A 24,404-nucleotide genomic window follows, 5' to 3' on the forward strand; every position below is an offset into this window, starting at 1 on the left:
CTGCACCTCACTGACGAGGCCCACAATAGGCCGAAACGTACGTCTGGGGTTTTGCTGTTTCTCTTGTTCAGAGAGGGATTGCCTGGTATTCGGGGCTGGACTGCACTGTTAAGTCAGGATCAGACTGATATGCTACAGGAAAGTTCTTCTCTGTGAAAGGCACATATTGAGCAAAAAGAGGCTGCTTCTAGGGTGGCAACTAGCCATAGAACAAGCTATTATGCTATTGTTCGTTCCAAGGTTGAGCGCTTCTCTCTTTTTATTTATGCAAATTATGACACTTGGGGAAGTCTCCCTAAGTGTGATGCGGTAATCCAGACGTGGACCCGTTGCTCAGTGTGCCTAGAGGGATATGGCTGCACCTCACTGACGAGGCCCACAATAGGCCGAAACGTACGTCTGGGGTTTTGCTGTTTCTCTTGTTCAGAGAGGGATTGCCTGGTATTTCGGGGCTGGACTGCACTGTTAAGTCAGGATCAGACTGATATGCTACAGGAAAGTTCTTCTCTGTGAAAGGCACATATTGAGCAAAAAGAGGCTGCTTCTAGGGTGGCAACTAGCCATAGAACAAGCTATTATGCTATTGTTCGTTCCCAGGTTGAGCGCTTCTCTCTTTTTATTTATGCAAATTATGACACTTGGGGAAGTCTCCCTAAGTGTGATGCGGTAATCCAGACATGGACCCGTTGCTCAGTGTGCCTAGAGGGATATGGCTGCACCTCACTGACGAGGCCCACAATAGGCCGAAACGTACGTCTGGGGTTTTGCTGTTTCTCTTGTTCAGAGAGGGATTGCCTGGTATTTCGGGGCTGGACTGCACTGTTAAGTCAGGATCAGACTGATATGCTACAGGAAAGTTCTTCTCTGTGAAAGGCACATATTGAGCAAAAAGAGGCTGCTTCTAGGGTGGCAACTAGCCATAGAACAAGCTATTATGCTATTGTTCGTTCCCAGGTTGAGCGCTTCTCTCTTTTTATTTATGTTCTCTACTGTCCCTGGGTTTAACACCACAGCCATCCATCGGGTGGAGAACCCAGGACAGACCCCCCTGCGACAGGTTGCCTACAGGGTCCCAGAGGCTGTCAAGGAAAGTATGCACCGGGAGCTCCGGGGAATGTTGGACCTCGGTGTCATTCCCCAGTAGTGTTAGTACCCAAGGACGGAACTACCCGGTTCTGCGTTGACTACCGTAGACTCAATGACAGAACCACCACTGACGCTTATCCCATGCCCCGAGTAGATGAACTTTTAGATCGAATCGCTCGGGGCCACTTCCTGACCACCCTCAACCCCGAGTCCATCCCCAAGTCTGCCTTCATCACTCCCTTCGGCTTATACCAGTTTAAGGTCATGCCGTTTGGAATGAAGAACGCCCCAGACACTTTTCAAAGAATGGTAGACCGCCTGTTAGATGGCCTCCAGGACTATGCCTGTGCATACCTGGATGACATCGCCATCTATAGCGAGACCTGGGAGGATCATCTGGTCCACCTAGGCGTCATCTTAGATCATCTTCGAGCCGCCGGCCTAACCTTGATGCCAGATAAGTGTATTATTGAGCGCTCGGCGGTTCAATACTTAGGCAGCGACCTGGCCAACGTCGAGGAAGTGGCTAACTGGCCCACCCCCAAAACCCAAGTCCTTGCCTTTCTGGGTACTGCAGGCTACTACCGGAGGTTTGTCCCCAATTACAGCACCCTTGCCAAACCCCTGACTGACCTGACCCGTAAACGACTTCCCCGACATGTCCTGTGGTCCCCCGAGTGTGAAAAAGCCTTCCAGTGCCTTAAGTCTGCCTTAATCTCTGCTGCAGTACTGGCCGCTCCTAACCCAGCCAAACGCTTTTCTGTCCACACAGATACCTCTATGTTCGGGTTGGGGGCCATACTGATCCAGGCAGACGAGGAAGGAAAGGACCTCCCTGTTGCCTACCTCAGTCGAAAACTACAGGCTTCGCGGCGTTCAAGAAAGAGTGTCTGGCTCTGGTATGGGCTTTGAAGACGTTACAGCCCTACCTATATGGGAGACCCTTCACCGTCCTTACTGACCATAATCCCCTTGTATGGCTCAACCGAGTTTCCAGGGACAACGGGAGACTATTGAGGTGGAGCCTAGCCCTGCAGCTATTTAACTTTGACATTCAGTACCGACCAGGAAAAAGCAATGGGAATGCCAACGCACTTTCCTGGCGGATTGAAGTGGCATCTAGCTGAGTCTGCCGAACTGGAAGGGGGGAGTTGTCACGGATACTGGGCTGCAGGAATTGATCCCTTACCCCCTATAACCTCACCCCTGCTGTCTCTCGGCGGTTTTTGGCTCCTCAGAGCAAAGCGATTCCCCAGACCTTCTGTTCCCGTTTTATGTATTGAATGTCATCTTGGAAGAGCTGGTCACTGACCGCAACTTTTCCCTTCGGCCGGGACCCTGGAACTACCGGTCGGCCGCATTATCCAGGATTACCGGTGCCCTATGACCCAGGCCGCTCCAGTGGCCCTTTGTCCCAGAGCTCCGCTCTTCTGGCGTTTGCTGCCTCTCAGGGTGGGCCAGAGGTGGGGTGATTGCCTGAAGGGAGCTCCCTTGGGAACCGGGGGTTCCGGTTCCCCCTATAACCCCTATTCTCCCTGGACTTCCAGGTGGATGTTTAAACCAGCATAACTCCGGTCCCCAGCCACGGATCACTTTGCTTTCTGGACTGTAGATTCTGGGGACCGAGAGCTTTAAAATGACACTAGAAGTGCCGCCGCTTCCCCGGGATCACCCCGAAAACCGCCACCCCTGGGTACTGGGAATCTGTAGGACCATGGCTGCTATGGCCGGCGCCAGCCTGTCTGGAGGGGCGGGAATGGCAGGAAAACTGTGGCATTGTCTCATGTCTTATCAAGATGAGTTGTATGTATAAAAGATGTGTGTTTGTCCCAATAAAGCCAGTTCTTATGTCACCTGAATGCTAGTCTATCTAGTCATTTAGGTGGGCTCCTGCTAGAATCACTTTCCTGGGCTAGATAGCAGCTTGTTCCAGGCAGCGGAAGGACCTCTTTGGCGGAGCTACCCAGTCGGGGTAGCCGGGGATCCGTCACAGTCGGCTCTTATGAAGGTAAGCTACAAACAGCTGGGCACATAGGCTTACATAATAAGGGGGTTCAAGGGGATAGCAATGGAGGAGAAGAACTGGGGTTAGGAAAGGTTAGTGCAGGTTGTAAGTCTTTAAGGAGCGCTTGAAGATTTCAAAACTAGGGGAGAGTCTTGTGAAACAAGGCAGAGAGTTCCACAAGATGGGAGCCAGTCTGGAGAAGTCCTGTAAACGCAAACGTGAGGTGGTAATGAGAGGAGGAAATTAGGAGGTCATGCACAGAGCGAAGAGGGGGGGGGGGCAGTATCTGGAGACAAGGTCTGAGATATAGGGGGAAGCAGTGCAGTTCCCCAGATAATACTGCATCTTCCTAAATCTCTGAACTGAAATAACTGCCACATCACTGTATAATATGGGTACTAACAGGCAATATTATACTGGACATGTACACTCTTGCCTTTCCACAAATAGGTGCCCCTTCCAAAAAATTTATATAATATGCCAGGATTCAGAACCATTTTAGAATTGGAACACTTGAGTTGGTTTTACCTTCAATGTTAGCATACTGTGCATTTGGCTTTGCCACGTGTTCCTTTTTTGGTCTCATGGGACACCAAGATCCATCTTCTTGAAACTGAATTTCATCTACATCTGAGCAATGGTTTAAGATTTCCATGAAGAGTCTATGAAAACAAAAGGCTGTCTGAAAATTATGTCACAAAAACATATATTTTTTTAAATGTCACAATACTGTGGTGACAGCCAAGGAAGGTCATCTGTACTGTACATGAACACTTCATAGTTAAAGGGACAGTGTACTGTGAACTTTTCTCCCCTTTAATGTGTTCCCAATGATCCATTTTCACTGCTGAAGTGTATTAAATTGTTTACAAATAGCAATTTAACCTTTATTTTGTCAAATGAAATACCTTTTGAATCCACTACCTATACTAAACATTTATATAATTAAAGGACCAGTTCACTTAATGTAGCATAAAAGTAGTTTGGATGGCTCTGTAAAACTACAATAAATATAGAAATTATAAACAAGTTTTTAATTAATTCTTACTTTCTTTCTTAAGACACACAGTGAGTCCACAGATCATCAATTAATTTTGGGAATATCACTCCTGGCCAGCAGGTGGCGGTAAAGAGCACCACAGCAAAGCTGTTAAGTATCACTTCCCTTGCCACAACCCCCAGTCATTCTCTTAGCCTCTAGTGCAAGGAGGAGGTGAAGTAATTAGGTGTCTGATTAAGATTCTTCTATCAAGATTTTTTATTTTTTTTGGAAGTCTGAGCAGGCTTGCTCTGATCTTCCTAACACTTGGGTTTAGCTGTACTCCACGTTAGTCTCTTCAGCAGGGCTGTGGTCGCTTTTAAGCAGTTAGGAACTTGTGGGGTGGGCTCCACTGTGTTTTCCTAACCGGTTGCTGCCCTCATTTAGAATGCCAGAGTAGGCTTACACTGTTTACAGGTCCCTGTGAGGAGCGGCTTCCTCTCATATCAGTGATTTGTGCTCCTGCCGGACAATCAGTAGTGCAGGTAAGCGTCATGTTATTTCTCATAGAATTTATTTTGGCACTACATAATTAATAAACTGCACCATTTTGGGACACTTATTCCTGCGGTCAAGAATTTTTTCAGGCAGGTTGCAGGGTCCTGTGTGGCAGCAGATTTCTCTGAAATTAATTAATTTTCAGTTAAATTTTTTATTGGTGGCTCAGTCAGCGTAACTGCTTGTTCATGCAGTCACTACTTTGGGGGCTTGTGAATATTTTTTACTTTAGACGTTAGCCGTTTTCGACAGTGTGAGGAGAGTGTGACGTCACTTGGAGATGTGTCTCCTCGGCGCCGTTTTCACAGAGAAGTCTCACAGCGTATGTTACTCAGACTTCTTTCTGTCTAAGGTTCTCCTGCTGTCTGGAAGGCCTCAAAAGTGATTGTTCCGTGTCAGGAGCAGCAGGTAGAGTGTGCCTGAGGTTTTTTTCCAAATTATTTATATTTAACCTCTATTTTTTATCCTTAGAATAAGGGATTTGAGCAATAAATAGCGCTTTTGAGAGTGTATTTTTCTTAGAGACAATACTTTTTAGTCTATTTTAAAAGTTAAATATTTTTTCTTTATTCTGGGTGTTTAACATTCTGGTGCAAGATGGACCTAAAGTAAATAAGTAGAGCCCCCTTTGCCATTTTGCAGTTCTTGTATTGAGAGAACTATTATGTACAAGGACAATTTTTTTGTTACTGAGCCACAATTCCCTCAGGATGATGCTGTTTAGGCACTGCCACAGCCTCTTTCCTGTATGTCCCAATCTGTAGTTATGTCACATGCAGTGCTCTGCGGTTCCTCTCTGGCTCCAGGTGGAGTGTTTTTAATGGCTGAGATTGCGGCCCAGGTATCCTCAGCGGCATCTGAGGCGCTGGCAGCCATCCCCATGCTGCAGGGGAAGCGTAAGAGGAAATCTAAAGAATCAGATAAGATATATGTTCCTGTTAAGGCTGACTGGATTCCTCTCTTACATAGATCGGAGGAGGAAGATACTTTGGTAGCTTCTGAGGGTGAAAGCTCAGATTCGGAAAGTGTAATTCCTTCTTCTAATGCTGAATGGCTTATGAGACTGCTGGACAGCAGCCTCCTGAGAGTATTAATGCTCACTCCACTAGGGCGGTGACTTCTTCTTGGGGCTTCAAGAATGAGGCCTCTATAGAACAGATTTGTAAGGCTGCGACTAAATTCTATAAATTTGATACTTTTGCCTCGCCTGAGGCTTCCTTTGGGAGAAAGGTTCTGCATGCAGTGGTGCCTTCTGTTTAGGTTACCTGTCTTGCCGTACCTTATCTGTGTCCTCTAGCTTGGGTATTGATTCCCAACAGTATGCTTTCCTGATAAATGTATTTCTTGACACGGTGAGTCCACGGCCCTCCCTGATTTCAGACAGTTTTTTTTATTTAAACCTCAGGCACCTCTGCACCTTGTTTTATTTCCTCCCTCTCCTTTTCCTTTGGTCAAATGACTGGGGGTTGTGAGAAGGGAAGTGATACTTAACAGCTTTGCTTTGGTGCTCTTTGCCTCCTCCTGCTGGCCAGGAGTTATATTCCCAACAGTAATTGATGAACCGTGGACTCACCGTGTCAAGAAATAAATACATTTATCAGGTAAGCATAAATTTTGCTTTACCTTTAAAAGTTCAATTGCTGAAATTATGCAGCACTATGCAGGACCACACTAATAGAAGGGCAAAGCAAACACTAGATGAGTTCATGCCCCTCCACCAATCGAAATAGCTTATTCTAAGTAGGTAATGACGTTGGAATGAAGGACATTGCCCCCACATGATTGTTCTTTCATGGGGAGCGAGCTAATTCCCTGGCAACATATATCAAATAGTTTGAGTGCTCTCTCAAGCATGCTGAAGATTAAAACGTACAGTACTAATACATTTTACAACTCCTTTTGCACAATAGAAGGATCCCAAATTAATCGATATACATTTTGACCATGAAGAAAATATAAAGAACCTATACATGTACAACCTAAGTAATGTAATATGCAGTCGGCGCACGCAGCAGCATTCACAGGCACCAGCACAGCTGACAGACCAATCCAGCCAACAACGTGAACATGAGCACGAGCTCAGCTCCATGTTCACACTTCAGCTAATGTCACCAGCAAGGCATACAAGGGACCGCGACGCTGACTGTATAGACAAAAAAAGCCCTTTACATGCATATAGAAATTTCAACATTTTGAAGGGGCAAGCTGTTGAAAACATGCTGCATAAAATTAAAAAAACTCACATAAATAAAACGGATTATAAGGAGAAATACACACTCACATACATAACAGATTACAACCTTACTATTAAAAATACTTTTTTTGGGTAAACTGTCCCTTTAAGTATTGTCTAAAGAAAAGCTATGTAAACAAGTCAGAAGAAATTACACTCCAAGTGGGGATTAGGATAGATATGTACTAAAATGTTCATTTTATATTGTCCTCTAAGATAAAGAAGCATTTCCGTGAGTATAAAAGGAACATGCAGCAGGAACAGTAACAATTTTTATTTTAAAATGAATATTGTTTCTGGCAAATGGTTTCCAAGCTCCGCCCACTGATGAGATCATGATCTGGGGCTGCATATGACGTACAATCACAAAAGGCTCTCTAGTTTGATTCAACAGACCGAGATGCAGCCCAGATCGTGATGCGGCCAGAAACCATATTAATTTTAAAATATATGTATTTCTAATGAAACAGTGAGTCCACTACTCAATCATACTATTGGGAATATCACTCCTGGCCAGCAGGAGGAGGCAAAGTGCACCACAGCAAAGCTGTTAAGTATCACTTCCCTTCCCACAAACCCCAGTCATTCTCTTTGCCTCCAGTGAAAGGAGGAGGTGAAGGTGTCTGATAAAGATTCTTCTATCAAGATTTTTTGGTTTTTAAGTTGGAGCAGGCTTGCTCTGATCTTCCATCACAGTCTATAGCCGTACTCCACATTACTCTCTTCAGTAAGGCAGTGGTGGCTTTAAAGCAGTTAGGAACTTGTAAAGTGGGCCTTTACTGAGTTTTTCTGACATGTTGCTGCCCTGGTATAGAAAGCCTGAGTAAGTTTATTCTGTCTTTCTTTGTTTCACAGGTCTCTGTAAAGAGCGGCATCCTCCCGAGTCGGGTAAGCTGTCCTGCTGGATTGCTAGATTAAGGTAAGTGCTGGTCTTCTATGTTTGGGGGACATGCACTTCTGATGTTAGCTTATAATGCATATTTTCTGGGACACATATTTATCCTGAGGCAGGATCTCATAGGCAGGACGCAGGCACTCATGATAATTAAGAGACTAAGGAACTTAGTTCAGAGGTTTATGGTTTCTAATAATCCTTGTGGTGATTTAACTCTGTGTGCATAGGAATTTTAAGGATTATTCCTTTTGGCATCCGGCTCCTAGCTTACGCATCGGATATATAAGGGTGGAGAGTAATGTTCAAAATCGCCCTTAATATGTGTTACGGCACTTTGTGATTTTTACTGTCCTAGAGGTTCAAGAAACACTTAGGTTTCTTATGTGATCAGCGGGTGATGCTGAATTTTCTATTAGACAAGAGACGCGCAGCTGAGTTGATTGAGCGCTATTTCTATGGAGTATGTTTGTTCCAACCCTCATCATCTTCTCTCTGCATGGCGGATAAGCACCATTTTTATTTCCGAACGGAACAATGTGTCTGAACAGGAACACGGCTTCCTCTTGGTTCTCCGTCAGAACGGAGTTTACTTGCCGAAGATGCGATGCTCGTTTTACTAGGAGCTGGGCTTTTTATTATGTTAAAAGGGACATTGAACACAAATTTTTTCTTTCGTGATTCAGATAGAGCATGCGATTTTAAGCAACTTTCTAATTTACTCCTATTAGCAAATTTTCTTTATTCTCTTGGTATGTTTATTTGAAAATCAAGAATGTAAGTTTAGATGCTGGCCCATTTTTGGTGAACAACCTGGGTTGTCCTTGCTGATTGGACAGCACCAATAAAAAAGTGCTGTCCATGGTTCTAAACCAAAAATATTCTGGCTCCTTAGCTTAGATGCCTTCGTTTTCAAATAAAGATAGCAATAGAACAAAGAAAAATTGATAATAGGATTAAATTAGAAAGTTGCTTAAAACTGCATGCTCTATCTGAATCACAAAAGAAAAAATTTGGGTGCAGTGTCTCTTTAAGCTACATTACCGTAGAAACGCCACTAGGCAAAATGTTAAAAATGAAATTTTGCAGGCTGTAAAGCGGGCTAATAGTCTAAGAAGACACGGTCTGGGGTACCTTACAATAATCTGGTGGTCTGTATAAGGTGCTACAAATTTTGACATCTGATGTTTTTCATTCCCTAAATGTTGCAATAAAAATTCTGCAGTTTATAAGTTTGTTTTTTTGCAAACTTAGTATTGTATTTGCAGTAGAGTTTTTGCCCAATTATGTTTGTGAGGCTTCTCTCTTAATTATAGGTTGTTTCAACTTTTATGCAGCAGTACACACCCTTTTTTAGGTATATAAGTATCTACATCTTAAAGTGACAATGTCATTTTAAAATGTTTTGGTGATATTTTTTACATAATTAGTTTCCCAAAATTTTTTTTTTAAAAAAAAGGTTTCCTTATGTATCTCTGAATGATACTGTTTAGGCTGTGCCAGTTTTCCCCTCAGACGTCCCAAACCTTGGTATGGTGTCACATGCAGTGCCCTGCGGTCCCTCTCAATCTCCTGGAGGAGTAATTTGCTTGCAGATTTGCTGCCCAGGTATCTTCGGGCATCTGTGGTATTTTCTGCTTTTCCTATTTTAAAGGAAAATGGCAAGAGAAAAATTAACAAATCAGATAGTAAGGTTTCTGCTCCGTTATCTGCTACACATATTGTCCCTCATAGTGAGGAGGAGGATAGTCGATAGCATCTGAGGGTTAAAGCTCCGATTCGGACAGTATAATTCCTTCATTTGGTGCTGAAGTAGTTCTCTTCAGATTCACGCCTAGATACCTGTGTGTATTATTAAGAGGTTGGCTTCTGGATAGACCTCGGCTCTCCTGTCGTTATTAATCCTCAGAATCTAGTACATTTAATATATACTAGGATTCATCTGTGAAGATTTTTCCTTTTCACGATCGTGCTAGGAGAATTTTCTCAGGTATGGGAAAAGTCTAGGATTCCTTCTCCCCATCTCCTGTCAGTAATAAGTTGTCTCCTTTAAATTTCATGGCACATGATGCTTAAAGTAGTAGGAGTCATTGCTATTCTGGCTTAGAGATCTTCAACACATATAAAGGGTAGATGCTCTTTTTAAGGATAGAAGCCTTTATGGACAATGTCGGCAATCTTTTTGGTGCAAAGCTTTGTCCGATTCCATTTGGAGGACTCCATGTGGAGATACAGGTCAGAAAGGCTGTTAGGCTACGCTTATTTCTGTTGCTTCCTTTGTAACTTCAGGAACTCTTCCCCTTTGTGCCTTCTTAGCGCAGTAGGTAGCACTTCAGTCTCATAATCCAAAGGTCGTGAGTTCAGGCCTCACACAAGGCACGTGTACTTCCAAGCAAGAGCAGTTCAAGTTCTCTGGGATACCAAGTCAGTCTTGGAGCAGGGGGAAGTAGTTAAGGAAACCCGCAGATAACTCCATCAGCATGTCGGGTTTGCCCCGAACCGGGATCGGATCCTGTGGGGGGCAGTTTATCTCAGTTTTTTCTCATGCCTGGATATGAGATGTCCTAGATCCCTAAGGGGCTGTAGATATAGTATTCCAGGGTTACAAATTGGCATTCTACTCCTTCCTCACAGGAGCAGGTGCCATCTCCCAAGATTATCTGTAGACCAGATAAGAAGAATGGCGCTCTTGAAATGTTTTCAGGATTTGCCACCCTGGGAATAATGTTCCAGTTTCAGTTTTAAAACAGGGGTTAGTTTCTTTTCCATACTATTTCTGGAAAAGGAGGGAACTTTTCGTCCTAATTTAGACAGTAGATGTCTGACCAAGTTTTTCAGAGTGCCATCCTTTAAGATGGAGACTATTCACTCCATTCTTTTTGGTGCAAGAGGGTCAGTTTATAGCAACCTTAGACTTTAAGGACGTGTACTATCAGGTTCCCTTTTCATTATCTCAGATTTCTGAGTTTTGCTTTTCCGGACAAAGTCTTTCTGTTTGTCCAACAATGGCTTTGCCACAGTTCCCAGTGTTTTCTCTTTTTGGGCCATCTTTCTACAAGCAAGATCTCATTCGGAGGTTTTTTGTGGTCTTCCTTAGCTACACAAATGGAGGTGGAGCTGGAAAGGAGCTTCCTTGTCTCAGCTACATGGGTAGTGTGCTTAGGGACTATAATTGATTCCCTATCATTGAAATCTGTCTGACGGAGGTAAAAACACAATTTATGCTTACCTGATAAATTTATTTCTCTTGTGGTGTATCCAGTCCACGGATCATCCATTACTTGGGGGATATTCTCCTTCCCAACAGGAAGTTGCAAGAGGACACCCACAGCAGAGCTGCTATATAGCTCCTCCCCTAACTGCCATATCCAGTCATTCGACCGAAACAAGCCGAGAAACCATAGGGTGCAGTGGTGACTGTAGTTTAATCTAAAATTTTAGACCTGCCTTAAAATGACAGGGCGGGCCGTGGACTGGATACACCACAAGAGAAATAAATTTATCAGGTAAGCATAAATTGTGTTTTCTCTTGTAAGGTGTATCCAGTCCACGGATCATCCATTACTTGTGGGATACCAATACCAAAGCTAAAGTACACGGATGAAGGGAGGGACAAGGCAGGTACTTAAACCAAAAATAGCCTCCGAAGAAGCAAAAGTATCAAATTTGTAGAATTTGGAAAAAGTATGAAGCGAAGACCAAGTCGCCGCCTTGCAAATCTGTTCAATAGAAGCCTCATTTTCAAAGGCCCAAGTGGAAGCCACAGCTCTAGTAGAATGAGCTGTAATCCTTTCAGGAGGCTGCTGTCCAGCAGTCTCATAGGCTAAGCGGATTATGCTTCTTAGCCAAAAAGAAAGAGAGGTTGCCGAAGCCTTTTGACCTCTTCTCTGTCCAGAGTAAACGACAAACAAAGCAGATGTTTGACGAAAATCCTTAGTAGCTTTTAAGTAAAACTTTAAAGCACGAACTACGTCCAGATTATGTAAAAGACGTTCCTTCTTTGAAGAAGGATTAGGACACAATGACGGTCTTGATTGATTTTCTTAGTGGATACCACCTTAGGCAAAAACCCAGGTTTTGTACGCAGAACTACCTTATCTGCATGGAAGATCAGATAAGGAGAATCACATTGTAAAGCAGATAACTTGGAGACTCTACGAGCCAAGGAAATAGCCATCAAAAAGAGAACTTTCCAAGATAAAAGCTTGATATCTATGGAATGAAGAGGTTCAAACGGAAACCCTTGAAGAACTTTAAGAACCAAATTTAAGCTCCATGGGGGAGCAACAGGTTTAAACACAGGCTTGATTCTAACCAACGCCTGAACGTCTGGAACATCCGCCAGACGCTTGTGCAAAAGAATAGACAGTGCAGATATCTGTCCCTTCAAAGAACTAGCTGATAATCCTTTCTCCAAACCCTCTTGGAGAAAAGATAATATCCTGGGAATCCTAATCTTACTCCATGAGTAACTCTTGGATTCACACCAATAAAGATATTTACGCCATATCTTATGGTAGATTTTCCTGGTAACAGGCTTTCGTGCCTGTATTAAGGTATCAATGACAGACTCGGAGAAGCCACGCTTTGATAAAATCAAGCGTTCAATCTCCATGCAGTCAATCTCAGAGAAATTAGATTTGGATGATTGAAAGGACCTTGAAGTAGAAGGTCTCGTCTCAAAGGCAGAGTCCAAGGTGGAAAGGATGACATGTCCACTAGGTCTGCATACCAGGTCCTGCGTGGCCACGCAGGCGCTATCAAAATCACAGATGCTCTCTCCTGCTTGATTCTGGCAATCAGTCGAGGGAGCAGAGGAAACGGTGGAAGCTTGGCGTTCTGGCGAGACGCCATGAGATTCAGTTCTGGTTTGCCCCAACGATGAATCAATTGAGCAAACACCTCCGGATGGAGTTCCCACTCCCCCGGATGAAAAATCTGACGACTTAGAAATTCCGCCTCCCAGTTCTCTACACCTGGGATATGGATCGCTGATAGGTAGCAAGAGTGTTTCTCTGCCCAGCGAATTATTTTGGAGACTTCTAACATCGCTAAAGAACTCCTTGTTCCCCCTTGATGGTTGATGTAAGCCACAGTCGTGATGTTGTCCGACTGAAATCTGATGAACCTCAGGGTTGTTAACTGAGGCCAAGCCTGAAGAGCATTGAATATTGCCCTCAATTCCAGAATATTTATTGGGAGGAGTTTCTCCTCATGAGTCCACGATCCCTGAGCCTTCAGGGAGTTCCAGACTGCACCCTAACCTAGAAGGCTGGTATTTGTCGTTACAATTGTCCAATCTGGCCTGCGAAAGGTCATACCTTTGGACAGATGAACCCGAGATAGCCACCAGAGAAGAGAATCTCTGGTCTTTGATCCAGATTTAGTAGAGGGGACAAATATGTGTAATCCCCATTCCACTGACTGAGCATGCATAGTTGCAGCGGTCTGAGATGTAGGTGCGCAAACGGAATAGAATGGAGAACACGGCAAGAATTTAGAAGTTTTGATAACCTGGACTCCGTCAGGTAAATTTTTATTTCTACAGAATCTATCAGAGTCCCTAGGAAGGAGACTCTTGTGAGTGGGGACAGAGAACTCTTTTCCTCGTTCACTTTCCACCCGTGCGACCTCAGAAATGCCAGAACTATGTCCGTATGGGACTTGGCAATTTGGAAATTTGACGCCTGTAACAGGATGTCGTCTAGATAAGGGGCCACTACTATGCCCCACGGCCTTAGGACCGCCAGAAGCGACCCCAGAACCTTTGTAAAAATTCTTGGGGCTGTAGCTAACCCGAAGGGAAGAGCCACAAACTGGTAATGCCTGTCCAGAAAGGCAAACCTTAGGAACCGATGATGATCTTTGTGTATCGGAATGTGAAGGTAAGCATCCTTTAGATCCACTGTAGTCATATATTGACCCTCCTGGATCATAGATAGGATGGTCCGAATAGTTTCCATTTTGAATGATGGAACTCTGAGGAATTTGTTTAAGATCTTTAGATCCAAGATTGGTCTGAAGGTTCCCTTTTTTTTGGGAACCACAAACAGATTTGAGTAAAATCCCTGTTCCTCCTTTAGAACTGGATGGATCACTCCCATAACTAGGAGGTCTTGCACACAGTGTAAGAATGCATCTTTCTTTATCTGGTTGACAGAAAATCGAGAAAGGTGAAATCTCCCTTGTGGAGGAGAAGCCTTGAAGTCCAGAAGATACCCCTGAGATATAATCTCCAACGCCCAGGGATCCTGAACATCTCTTGCCCACGCCTGGGCGAAGAGAGAAAGTCTGCCCCCTACTAGATCCGTTACCGGATAGGGGGCCATTCCTTCATGCTGTCTTAGAGGCAGCAGCAGGCTTTTTGGCCTGCTTGCCTTTGTTCCAGGACTGGTTAGGTTTCCAGGCCGTCTTGGACTGAGCAAAAGTTCCCTCTTGTTTTGTAGCAGAGAAAGTTGATGCTGCACTTGCCTTGAAGTTTCGAAAGGCACGAAAATTAGACTGTTTGGCCCTTGATTTGGACCTGTCCTGAGGAAGGGCATGACCTTTACCTCCAGTAATGTCAGCAATAATTTCCTTCAAACCAGGCCCGAATAGGGTCTGCCCCTTGAAGGGAATGTTAAGTAGTTTAGACTTTGAAGTCACGTCAGCTGACCAAGATTTGAGCCATAGCGCCCTACGCGCCTGGATGGCAAATCCAGAATTCTTAGCCGTTAGTTTAGTCAAATGAACAATGGCATAAGAAACAAAAGAATTAGCTAGCTTAAGTGCTCTAAGCTTGTTAAGTATGTCCTCCAAAGGAGTCGTTGTCTGTAAAGCCTCTTCTAGAGACTCAAACCAGAACGCCGCAGCAGCAGTGACAGGCGCAATGCATGCAAGGGGCTGCAGGATAAAACCTTGTTGAATAAACATTTTCTTAAGGTAAACCTCTAATTTTTTATCCATAGGATCTGAAAAAGCACAAATGTCCTCGACAGGGATAGTAGTACGCTTTGCTAAAGTAGAAACTGCTCCCTCCACCTTAGGGACCGTTTGCCATAAGTCCCGTGTGGTGGCGTCTATGGGAAACATTTTTCTAAAAATAGGAAGGGGGGAACACGGCACACCGGGTCTATCCCACTCTTTATTAATAATTTCTGTAAACCTTTTAGGTATTGGAAAAACCTCAGTACACACCGGCACTGCAAAGTATTTATCCAGTCTACACAATTTCTCTGGCACTGCAATTGTGTCACAGTCATTCAGAGCAGCTAACACCTCCCTAAACAAAACACGGAGGTTCTCAAGCTTAAATTTAAAAGTAGAAATATCAGAATCAGGTTTCCCTGTCAGAGATATCACCCAAAGACTGAAGCTCTCCTTCCACAGCTTCTGCATATTGTGAGGCAGTATCAGACATGGCTCTTAAAGCGTCTGTATGCTCTGTAATACGCCTAACACCAGAGCTATCACGCTTTCCTCTAAATTCAGGTAGTCTGGCTAATACCGCTGACAGTGTATTATCCATGACTGCCGCCACGTCTTGTAAAGTAATCGCTATGGGGGTCCTTGATGTACTTGGCGCCATTTGAGCGTGAGTCCCTTGAGCGGGAGTCAAAGGGTCTGACACGTGGGGAGAGTTAGTCGGCATAACTTCCCCCTGGTCAGAATCCTCTGGTGATACATTTTTTAAAGATAAAAACTGATCTTTATCGTTTAAAGTGAAATCAATACATTTAGTACACATTCTCATATGGGGTTCCACCATGGTTTTTAAACATAATGAACAAGGAGTTCCCTCTATGTCAGACATGTTTATACAGACTAGCAATGAGACTAGCAAGCTTGGAAAACACTTTAAATAAAGTTAACAATCAAATATAAAAAACAGAACTGTTCCTTTAAGAGAAACAAATTTTGTCAAAATTTTAAAAACAGTGAAAAAAGGCAGTAAATCAAACGAAATTTTTACAGTGTATGTAATAGGTTAGCAGAGCATTGCACCCACTTGCAAATGGATGATTAACCCCTTAATGCAAAAAACGGATCAAAAAAACGAATTAAACGTTTTTTAAACAGTCACAACAAAAGCCACAGCTCAGCTGTGGTCCTACATTCCTCAATAAACGACTTTTGAAGCCTTTAGAGCCCTTCAGAGATGTCATATAGCATGCAGGGGACTGCTGAGGGAAGCTGAATGTCTCTGTCTGTAATTTTAACTGCGCAAAAAAGTGCAAAAATAGGCCCCTCCCACTCATACTATAACAGTGGAAAGCCTCAGGAAACTGTTTCTAGGCAAAAATCAAGCCAGCCATGTGAAAAAACTAGGCCCCAATAAGTTTTATCACCAAAGCATATATAAAAACGATTAAACATGCCAGCAAACGTTTTATATTGCACATTTATAAGAGTATATATCTCTAATAATAAGCCTGATACTAGTCGCTATTAAATCACTGTATTTAGGCTTAACTTACATTAATCCGGTATCAGCAGCATTTTCTAGCAATTCCATCCCTAGAAAAACTTAAAACTGCACATACCTCATTGCAGGATAACCTGCACGCCATTCTCCCTCTGAAGTTACCTCACTCCTCAGACATATGTGAGAACAGCAGTGGATCTTAGTTACTTCTGCTAAGATCATAGAAAACGCAGGCAGATTCTTCTTCTAAATGCTGCCTGAGATAAAATAGTACAACTCCGGTACCATTTAAAAACAATAAACTTTTGATTGAAGACAAAAACTAACTATATTTCACCACTTTCCTCTTACTACCTCCATCTTTGTTGAGAGTTGCAAGAGAATGACTGGATATGGCAGTTAGGGGAGGAGCTATATAGCAGCTCTGCTGTGGGTGTCCTCTTGCAACTTCCTGTTGGGAAGGAGAATATCCCACAAGTAATGGATGATCCGTGGACTGGATACACCTTACAAGAGAAAAAAGCCACATTTCTAACTCTTGCCTCTCGCTTCAGTCTTATGTTCGGCAATCAGTGGCTCAGTGTATGGAGGTGCTTGGTCTGATGGTGGTTTCCATGGACATCATTCTTTTGTTCGATTCCGTATGAGAGCTCTGCAGTGTTGCACTCTCAGACAGTGGAATGGGCTTTGCCCGGATTGTCTCGGAGAACATAGTTCAGCGACAAGGGTCTCTTCCCGTGGTGGTTTTCTCGGGATCTTCGGTCTCGGGACACATGCTTCGGAGCCCTTCCTGGGCGTTTGGGACCGCGGCCACCAGTCTGCTGGACTGGGGAGGAGTCTGGGACTCGTTGAAGGTGCAGGGACTTTGGTCCTGGGAGAAGTCTGCTCTCCCCCTCATCATTTGGAGTTGAGTGCGAGTTTCAATACTCTAAGGTTTTGTCTTTCACCCAATTTTTCGGGTTCCAGTCAGACAACATAGCCTCTGTGGCTTACATCAACCTCCAGGGAGGAGCTCTGAGTCCCTTAGTCATGTAGTCATGAAGGAAGGGTTCAGATTTTTTTCTGTTGGCGGGTGCTCACAGTTACTGTCTGCCATCCACATTTCTGGGGTGGACATCTGGGAAGCGGATTCTGAGCAAACTGACTTCCTGATGGAGTTCCCACTCCCTGGGATGGGAAGTGTTCTCCAGGTTATCTACCAAGTAGGGACTCTCTTTCTCTCTGGTTTAGAAGTGTTATTTGTAGGGATTTTGATTCTGCTAGACAACAGCCTCCTGAGATGATTACAGCTCACACTACTAGGGTGTTGTTTTCTCCTTGGGCCTTCAAGTAAGAGGCCTCTGTAGCATGGATTTGTATGGCGGCGACTTGGCCTTCTTTGCTCACTTTTTCCAAGGTCTATAAAATTGCTTCTTTTACCTCGGCTGAGGTTCTTTTGGGAGAAAGGGTTTTCTAGCAGTGGTACTTTCTGTTTAAGGTTACCTGTCTTGTCCCTCCCATATCATTTGCGTCCTCTAGCTTGGGTATTGATTCCCAACAGTAAATAATGATGATCCGTGGACTCACCGTGTCATTAGAAAGAAAACAAATGTATGCTTACCTGATAAATTTATTTCTTGACACTGTGAGTCCACGGCCCTCCCCTGTTTTTCAGACAGGTTTTATTTCTTTTATATAAACTCGAGGCAGTTCTGCACCTTGTGTTATTTCCTTTCTCTCCTTTTCCTTCGGTCGAATGACTGGGGTTTGTGGAAGGAAAGTGATACTTAACAGCTCTGCTGTGGTGCTCTTTGCCTCCGCCTGCTGGCCAGGAGTGATATTCCCAACAGTAATTAATGATGATCCGTGGACTCACCGTGTCAAGAAATAAATAAATTTATCCGGTAAGCATAAATTTAGTTTTTTTACCATTCCTGTTGCATGATATAGAAAGGGGTGCAGGAGGCTATTTGCAACTTAATCTAAAGTAAGACTTTGTTGAAGCACATTCAAGGGATGCAGCATAGCTGTAAAAAGCAGACTAGAAAATATTACCTGAACATCTCATAATCGCAAAATGTGTATTCACACCCCACTGTAAAGAGACTTTAAGTAGCCAATCAGAATGATAGTCCCAGGTCTTGCAAATAATGTACATATGGCATGTACAGGCACAGTCATGTCATTTTCCTATTCAGTTTAAGGAAGTTTACAATGAAATCTTGTGAGATTTCAATGAAATCACAGCAAAGTAATGCATGACATCAGCATTGCTGATTTACAATTTTTTTTTCAACTTGCAGCTGGACAGCAGCTTAAGTATAACTGTTCACAGAGCACTTACTCTGGTGATTTGAAGATATTGGGCGCCATGTACTAAGGTGTCAAATTGTTCGCACAGACCGTATTGAATTAACCCGCCGGCATTCGCACCATGCGAATAGAACTTTGTTGAATGAATGTACTAAAAACCAAGCCGTAAAATTTTGTGTCTATTGTGTCTCGAAGACAATCGGATTATTGATAACTCGTTCGGCGGCGAAAGAGCAAAGTTACGAAGCAGTCTGCGACCTAATTGGTTTAGTTCTTCACCCACGTGACCATCTAGGTGTCATAATCGTCAGACAAGCGGCAACGTCTGGCTGCTGACATGTATAAGAATGTGCATTTTCCCAGAAATCTTACATATATCATCAAACTCAATAACATTAACGAAATTTGACAATTAAAATAATACTCTATTTTACATAACAACAAAAAAATACTGATTATTTTCATGTTATGGTCACACACCATCTGAACATTGAGAGAATGGTACTGTTTTCGGATCCTGAAAACTTCCTCACGTTCTCGTGATGGTTTGATTGCAACATGGGTGCAATCGATGGCTCCAAGGACATTGGGCATTCCGGACATTCTATAAAAATTAGACTTTACAGATTGCCAATCTTCAGGAGTCGATGGAAGGCACACGTACCTTGGAAAGATGACCATCAATGCATCAATTACTTGCATCAATTACTTTGGTTAAGTGCCTCGAAAAAGCAGACTGGCTGATGCCAATTATAACGCTAGACACTTGGAATGAACCGCAAAAAAGTGTAAGGCTGCCAACAGTTTTAATATTCCGGGTATGGCTTGTGAACGCGCTGTCATAGGCTCAAGGTATTCTGCTATTTCATTATAAAGTTCCATAATAGTTTCTCTATCCAAACGGAATCTCTGGATAATCTCCCAATCAGAAATGCCTTCCAAACCCATACGTGGAAGGAAAACTCTAGGGACTCTGATTCTTCTAACTCTCCTTCTTTGCAATCCATTGTTGTCAACCGGTGCCTGTATAGCCCCTCTTCCTCGTAATTGAATCAATCGGAAAAGAAACGTGTAAAAGTGTCTCCATCTTCATTCAGTGATCCAAAAACCAATAATGATACAGTTGTAGTCTAGTCCTTTCACTTAAAGGGACAGTCAAGTCCAAAAATACTTTCATTTTTCAAATAGGGCATGTAATTTTAAACAACTTTCCAATTTACTTTTATCAACATTTTTGCTTTGTTCTCTTGGTATTCTAGTTGAAAGCAAACCTAGGAAGGCACATATGATAATGTATAAGCCCTTGAAGGCCGCCTCTATTTTATTTACTTTTCACAGCAGGGGAGAGCTAGCTCATGTAGGCCATATAGATAGCATTGTGATCACGCCCGTGGCTAGTGGCAGACACTGCACTAATAGGCTAAAATGCAAGTCAATAGATAATAACTAAAAGACATGTGATTAGGGGCGGTCAGAAGATGCTTAGATACAAGGTAGTCACAGAAGTAAAAAGTGTATTAATATAACAGTGTTGGTTTTGCAAAAATTGGGAAATGGGTAATAAAGGGATTATCTATATTTTTAAACAACAAGAATTTTGGTGTTGACTGTCCCTTTAAGTACTTCAACCTGGCGTCAGGTTGATACCCCCTATAGTTTTCTATTGTATTCGCTACCTAAATGGTCGCAAAGCAAATCACACTAAGTTACAGTGAAAGTTGGAGCGGGCGGATTACTTGTAACATTCATAATTTCCGATTAACCCCTTAATGACCGCAGCACTTTTCCATTTTCTGTCCGTTTGGGACCAAGGCTATTTTTACATTTTTGCGGTGTTTGTGTTTAGCTGTAATTTTCCTCTTACTCATTTACTGTACCCACACATATTATATACCGTTTTTCTCGCCATTAAATGGGCTTTCTAAAGATACCATTATTTTTATCATATCTTATAATTTACTCTAATTTTTTTTATAAAATATGAGGAAAAAATGGAAGAAAACACACTTTTTCTAACTTTGACCCCCAAAATCTGTTACACATCTACAACCACCAAAAAAACCCCATGCTAAATAGTTTCTAAATTTTGTTCTGAGTTTAGAAATACCCAATGTTTACATGTTCTTTGCTTTTTTTGCAAGTTATAGGTCCATAAATACAAGTAGCACTTTGCTATTTCCAAACCACTTTTTTTCAAAATGAGTGCTAGTTACATTGGGACACTGATATCTTTCAGGAATCCCTGAATATCCATTGACATGTATATATTTTTTTTTAGAAGATATCCCAAAGTATTGATCTAGGCCCATTTTGGTATATTTCATGCCACCATTTCACCGCCAAATGCGATCAAATAAAAAAAATTGTTCACTTTTTCACAAATTTTTTCACAAACTTTAGGTTTCTCACTGAAATTATTTACAAACAACTTGTGCAATTATGGCATAAATGGTTGTAAATTCTTCTCTGGGATCCCCTTTGTTCATAAATAGCAGACATATATGGCTTTGGTGTTGCTTTTTGGTAATTAGAAGGCTGCTAAATGCCACTGCGCACCACACGTGTTTTATGCCCAGCAGTGAAGGGGTTAATTAGGGAGCATGTAGGGAGCTTGTATGGTTAATTTTAGCTTTAGTGTAGTGTAGTAGACAACCCCAAGTATTGATCTAGGCCCATTTTGGTATATTTCATGCCACCATTTCACCACCATATGCGATCAAATTTAAAAAAACGTTAAATTTTTCAAAATTTTAGGTTTCTCACTGAAATTATTTACAAACAGCTTATGCAATTATGGCACAAATGGTTGTAAATGCTTTTCTGGGATCCCCTTTGTTCAGAAATAGCAGACATATATGACTTCGGCGTTGCTTTTTGGTAATTAGAAGGCCGCTAAATGCTGCTGCGCATCACACGTATATTATGGCTAGCAGTGAAGGGGTTAATTAGGTAGTTTGTAGGGAGCTTGCAGGGTTAATTTTAGCTTTAGTGTAGAGATCAGCCTCCCACCTGACACATCAGACCCCCTGATCCCTCCCAAACAGCTCCCTTCCCTCCCCCACCCCACAATTGTCCCCGCCATCTTAAGTACTGGCAGAAACTCTGCCAGTACTAAAATAAAAGGTTTTTTTAATTTGTTCTTTTTTTTTTTTAGCATATTTACATATGCTACTTTGTAGAATCCCCCCTTAGCCCCCAACCTCCCTGATCCACCCCCAAAACAGCTCTCTTACCCTCCCCCTCTGCATTATTGGGGGCCATCTTGGGTACTGGCAGCTGTCTGCCAGTACCCAGTTTCAAGAAAAAAACGTGTTTTTTAAAACAAAAATATAAATTCTGCAGTGTAGATTCACCCCCCCTAACAGACAAACCCCAACACCTTAATTGATTTATAATTAAAAAAACTTTTATTCCCTTTTGTATGCTTTTTTTTTTTACTTTATTCTGTAGTGTAGCGGTTCCCACCCGCTCCCTCCCCGTGCACGCGCCCGCCCCCGCCCTTCCGTGCACGCGCGCGCGCCAGTGCGCGCCCCCGACCGCCCACGCCCACGATCCCGCCCCTCCTGCAAGTCGCCAAGGCCATCGATGGCCACCACCCGCCTCCCACCAGCCTCCCACCCACCAACGCCGGTAAGCCAACAATCTCCGGTGCAGAGAGGGCCACAGAGTGGCTCTCTCTGCACCGGATGGCTTAAAAATGTTATTGCAGGATGCCTCGATATCGAGGCATCACTGCAATAACCGGAAAGCAGCTGGAAGCGAGCAGGATCGCTTCCAGCTGCTTTCCAGACTGAGGACGTGCAGGGTACGTTCTCAGGCATTAACTGCCTTTTTTCTGAGGACGTACCCTGCACGTCCTCAGTCATTAAGGGGTTAAAGATAATTTACGTGCGATCAAACATGTAGTAAGTGGAAAAAGGCTTAGGAACGATCAGTTGCGTAAAATTACGATAGCTGATGAAAAATAGTGGTTTTTCTATTCGATCGCAGATTGGTAACTACGAGATGCAGATCGTGAGCGAATTTTGACGCAGAAATACAGACGGTCACTTCGATGCTTAGTACATGGCGCCCATTGTGAGGTAAAATATCTTTCCTTTTTATATGTTCAGGTAATATTTTCATGTCATCTGTTTACAGTTATGCTGCATCACTTTTAAAGGGACAGTACACTGTAAAATTGTTTTTATATGAATGTATTTTCAATGACTTGTTATATCAGCTGCAGAGTATAACATTTATGAGAAATTGTATTTTTTGGTTTATTTGTGTATATGAAGTAGATGGTTTTGTGCTTTTAAACCACAGCCTATTACAATGGGTTGAGCTTCAGGTTATCACTTTATGTACACACACTTGCTTCCTTATCTTATATTGTCTGGAAAACTAAAGCTCAATACTTAGAGAGAACAATGGAAAATTATCATTTTATTACTTAACTATCATGCCCCCCACTGAGAGTGTAATCTATTCTGCTGGTTGTGTTTACTTAGGCTTTTAAATAGAATATACTCCAGTATAGAAACTTTCAGTATAGGGTTGGAAACCATAGGCTAAATTAGCTATTTCAAATGCCAAAATAGGGATAAAGGAGCTACTTGTAAACAATTTAAAACACTCCAGCAGGTAAAATGAATCATTGGGAGAACAATAAGGGGAGAACATTTTTGGGTGCACTGTCCCTTTAAGTGATTTAGCATATAAGTATTATGTCCCTTTAAGGGGAAACAAGTTTTACAGTGCACTGCCTCTTTAAAGAGACTATTTACTCAGGCAAGCAGCTGATAAGAGTTCACTGTATTCAATGCAGCTGCAGGAACACACGTTGAAATTGGGAGGAAAGTTCTCCCTCACCCCCCACTGGGATGTTGATTTCTGCTGCTGTTAACTCTTCTTTACATACAGGCATAATTTCAAATAAATTAAGGTAAATTAGTTATTTGTAAATAATTTAATACAAGCTAGCATAGCACAGTTTCAAGCTGAAACTAGTAATTCACATAATACAATTTAACAGGTAAACAGAGGGGAACAGTGCTTTCCTGTTGTCCCAAGAGTATAACCACTAGAAGAGTATTTAGTATACCAACAGGAGTTGATACCCCCAAACACTGAGGTGGTCACTACCAGTTAGCATATAATAATGATCATCAGTTTAATTTGGTGTTAAAGGGTTTAGGTTATATTAACCCATCCCATTTAATATAGAATGAGAGGAGATAGTTTTCTATTGAGAGGATAAGAGTTACTAGAGACAATAGCCGTGAAAAATTAGCAGTGTGATATCAATATATAAAAGAGTATGATTATTTTTAGTTGCATTTTAAGAAACTGAATTATATTTGTGTTAGGACTATTTTTAGATCTAAAAAATAGGCTATTTTGCATTTCATTTTCTCATACATTTATTAAAAAGAAAAAGTAAAAAAAGAAATGGAAATGAATTGCAGATGTGTATTTGTGCTATAGTGAGCGGAATATTGCTTTTACCCATGGAATAAAAAAAAAACCTATCCTAAATGAAAATTCTGAAGTATCACCAGAATTAACAGCTTTCTCAATAGGTTTTTCATCCATGCCAAAATAAATAACTAAAAATTGATTACACTTTTTGAAATAAATTAAATCTTAAAAGTTGACAAATTTCCCACATACCCATCTATAATGAGACTTTCATATCCAGCCTTTTTATCGCACACAGGACAAATCCATGTGGGTTTCTTTTCATTCATTTGTAGGTAAAGAGCAGCATCGAAGCACTGCAGGTGTGTGCAGGTCATAGCTCGACAAGGAATGGTCAGTCTCATTTTTCCAAGCTAAAGGGAGAAATCATTTCAATCTTACATCATTTAAATGCAAATACTCTGTAATACACTTATATAGGGACTATATACTCATTTGTGTCAGTAATCCTTATAAAAAGGGCAGCATCTAAACATGTTATTTTTTGCATGA

At 42.4% G+C, this 24,404-nt stretch overlaps 1 protein-coding gene across 4 annotated transcripts in view; it reads right to left on the reverse strand.

The window, feature by feature from the left end:
* The window catches only part of PIAS2 (protein inhibitor of activated STAT 2), a 167,955-nt gene that overhangs the window by 55,505 nt on the left and 88,046 nt on the right, over positions 1-24,404 (reverse strand). For all 4 annotated transcript variants that reach the window (XM_053701081.1, XM_053701083.1, XM_053701082.1 and 1 more), the window contains exons 9-10: positions 24,105-24,265; positions 3,620-3,753 (exon numbers count right to left, since the gene is read on the reverse strand). In XM_053701081.1, coding sequence (XP_053557056.1) covers positions 3,620-3,753; positions 24,105-24,265 — 295 coding nt within the window. The remainder of the gene's footprint in view (positions 1-3,619; positions 3,754-24,104; positions 24,266-24,404) is intronic.

The sequence above is a fragment of the Bombina bombina genome, chromosome 2, assembly GCF_027579735.1.
Source record: "Bombina bombina isolate aBomBom1 chromosome 2, aBomBom1.pri, whole genome shotgun sequence".
NCBI classification, from domain to species: domain Eukaryota; kingdom Metazoa; phylum Chordata; class Amphibia; order Anura; family Bombinatoridae; genus Bombina; species Bombina bombina.